Source organism: Rhinopithecus bieti, unplaced genomic scaffold (assembly GCF_001698545.2).
Source record: "Rhinopithecus bieti isolate Rb0 unplaced genomic scaffold, ASM169854v2 scaffold_5273, whole genome shotgun sequence".
Lineage (NCBI taxonomy): Eukaryota > Metazoa > Chordata > Mammalia > Primates > Cercopithecidae > Rhinopithecus > Rhinopithecus bieti.
Window position 1 is genome coordinate 2,021,089 of NW_016805057.1, and position 2,948 is coordinate 2,024,036.

The 2,948-nt window shown below is 53.4% G+C and overlaps 1 protein-coding gene across 4 annotated transcripts in view; it reads right to left on the reverse strand.

Moving 5' to 3' along the window:
* The window catches only part of SERP2 (stress associated endoplasmic reticulum protein family member 2), a 25,907-nt gene extending 24,628 nt beyond the window's left edge, over positions 1-1,279 (reverse strand). For all 4 annotated transcript variants that reach the window (XM_017871003.1, XM_017871002.1, XM_017871001.1 and 1 more), the window contains exons 1-2: positions 418-1,279; positions 68-178 (exon numbers count right to left, since the gene is read on the reverse strand). In XM_017871003.1, coding sequence (XP_017726492.1) covers positions 68-151 — 84 coding nt within the window. In that variant the 5' untranslated portion in view covers positions 152-178; positions 418-1,279. The remainder of the gene's footprint in view (positions 1-67; positions 179-417) is intronic.
* Between the last annotated feature and the right edge of the window lie 1,669 nt (positions 1,280-2,948).

Genomic DNA, 2,948 nt, shown 5'->3' on the forward strand with positions numbered 1-2,948 from the left:
CCCCCACCTCCGCCCCCACCCCGCCCGGCTGCCCGGCTCTGTCCGGCAGGCGCCGACCCCGCCTTACCAAGGTTTTGGCTACGTTCCCCCTCTGGGTGATGTTTTTGCTGTGCTTCTCGTTAGCCATCCGGATCCGCTGTTTGGCCACCATGGCTTGAGCGCTCTGAAATGCTCCCACCTACAAGGATCCCCCACGTTAGCTCCTGCGACAGGGCCGAGCGCGTCCCGCCGAGGCCCCCGCGGCCCACCCGGGCGCTGCAGGTGGCAAGGCGCGGCCCGGAGCCCCGCGCACCCCGCTCCCCGAGCCCCGGCTAGCCGGCTCCAGAGAGAGGCCGCAGCCCGGACGGAAGTAATCTTTCATCTCAGGAAACCCTCTCCGACTTCCTTGCCATCCTTCCGGTCCCCGCAACTACCTACCCCGCGCGGCCACCGAGGCAGGCGCGGCCGCGCGTCTTCCCGCGCCGACGGGCCGGAGCGCAGCGCGCAGAGCTGCGGCCCTGCAGTGTCGCGGTCCTGCAGCCGAACGCTGCGGGGCGGAAGGTTCGGGCGACTAAGGCGTTTGTGAGCGCGTAGGGGACGGGGGCGCGGCCCCTCCTGAGTTTGTCGGCCGGGGACCCACCCCAGGCTCGGGGAAGGGATGGGGGCGGCCGCACTTCAGGCCAGGCCGTGCGGTCTCCCCTGCACCGCCGCCCCCTGGACGAGGTCTGGACTCAAGGCGGTGGTCAGGGACTTCAGAACACAAGTAGAACCAGGCCAGGGCAGGGCCTACGCTGCCCGGGTATGGCCCACCAAACGAACTTTCTCTTTAAGGGTCTGGGGAAGGGCCCCCGCGCTGGGGGACCCCACTGCAGAACTTTTCGTGAGGGCTGCAAGGAGGGCTGCTTTGTAAAATAGAGGAGACATGAAGCGGGATCCTCAGAGGGTTGGGGATCGAGCCGTGAGGATGGAGTTGGGACAGGCCTTTTTGCTTTGGTGGTTGTAGAGGTTACATTGGAAGATGGGCCAGCGGCAGGGCAGAGCGGAGCATGCAGGAAAGAGGAAAAGGCCTTGGACCTGCAGCCCAGGTCGGATTTGGTGGTTACTGTCTAAATCTGAAGCTTTGGCCTGCCTTGACTCCCCACCCACCCAGGGCAGCTTGGACCTCTCTCTAGCCACTCTTGTCCCGAGGGGTCTGAGTGTCTCCCAGAAGAAACCGGGCATTTTCTGCAGTGGAAGGATAAAAATGGAAGCGTTTACGCGCCTCCCAGACACTGGTATTAGGGCTCAAGAGCTCTACACGTTGCCTAGGGAGGTAGGGGTGGAAGGGGTTCAGTTCCTCACTTTTCCATATGCTGAACACATTGGAGTTAGCTCTTAGAAGCTCAGAAGAGTGGAGGAGAAGAGGGGACATTCAGCCTGGGCGATCCGGGGCAGTGGAAAGTGGGGATACAGGGTCGGGGTGAAGGCAAGCGGCAGCACTCCCAGCGTGGGGAAAAAGAGCTGTGGCCTGAGGCTGGTTCTGGCCTCTGCATCTCTAGGCCTTCTCTTGCAGTGGGTGGGTGGCTGGGTTTCCAGGGAATTTTGTATGAGTAAAATTTTCCCATGTCATTGGAGAGTTAGGGAGAGCCCCTCTCTTTTGGGGCCTTTCTCCAAGCAGGTCCCCCTCACCCCGCTACAGGCTTCTTGTCACTCAGGCTTCAATAAAGGCCATTCTGGGGGCTGCTTGCTGTAACCTAGAAGACAGAATTACCTAGGATCATTAGTAGGGTCATTTTTTTTTTTTTTCCTACTCTGCAGGCCAATTAATTTGAAACAAGCTTCCATGACCTTTAACTGTTAGCATCACCACCGTAGGAACAGACCTATAAACCCAGTCTGCCCCGCTCTAGTCCCATGTTTTTAATAACTGCTGGCTCCTTTTTAGGGGGTTGGGTGGGGAATCCCCCCCGGATTCCTACCTCAGTGATCCCTGCTGAGCCTGGCTGTTGTCTGTGGTCCAGAAGGTTCCTTTACCTGACTCACTCCTCTCAGATCACGTCCAAATGCCAGGGCAGGAGACCGACCTGGGTCCTCACCAGGTAAGTAGAGGCCTAGCTCTGAGCGACAGTAAGGAAAAGATACAGAGACTGTTTTCTCTTTGGGTCTTCACATTCACTGAGTACAGTTAAGAAGTGTTCTTAACTGAGCTTTTGGGGAAAATTTTCTTTACCCTTGACTACTTTTCCTTCTATGCTTCACTTTTCCATCATTTTAAATTAGTTTGTTTTAATTATGAATAGACTGCATACACACAGCAAATAGTCAAACAGAAATAGGATAGAAAATGAAAAATAAGGGTCTCTCTTTCCTTGCCACCCTCCCCAAAAAGTTCCCACGGTTCCTAGGTTGCCCTTCCAGTGCTTTCTATACAAGAAATATACAAGACTATTTGTATATTCCCTTATAAAAAAAAAAGGAATAGTAGTATGCAAATTGTTCTGCCACATACTCTTCTAATTTAATGTATCAACATTATATCACTTGTATATGATCTTTCTTGTAGTTGCATTACATCTCATAGTATGATTATACAGTAATATATTGAACTGATATAACCATGGATGATTATTTCCAGTTTTTTTCTGTGTGGTTGCCAACAATGCTTCAGTGAATATCCCTGTACATAGATCAGTATGTACTTGTGCAGGTACATCTGTGTGTGCTATTGTGAAATATATATTTGATTGTAGTCCCTGTTTCCTGACCTAAAGCTCTTAAATTCCTTGGAATTTCCAGAGTGATGAAAATACCTTTTGTATGCTAATAAGATGGTTGGTGACTTGGAGCCCCTAGATAGCTTCAGGATGGGGGCTGGTCACCAGAAAGATCAAGGCAGGATTAGAAGGTTGGGACTTTTAGTCCCACCCCCTCCCCCCAAACCTCCACAGAGAGGAGAGGAACTGAAGGTGAAGTTGAACACCAATGACCAA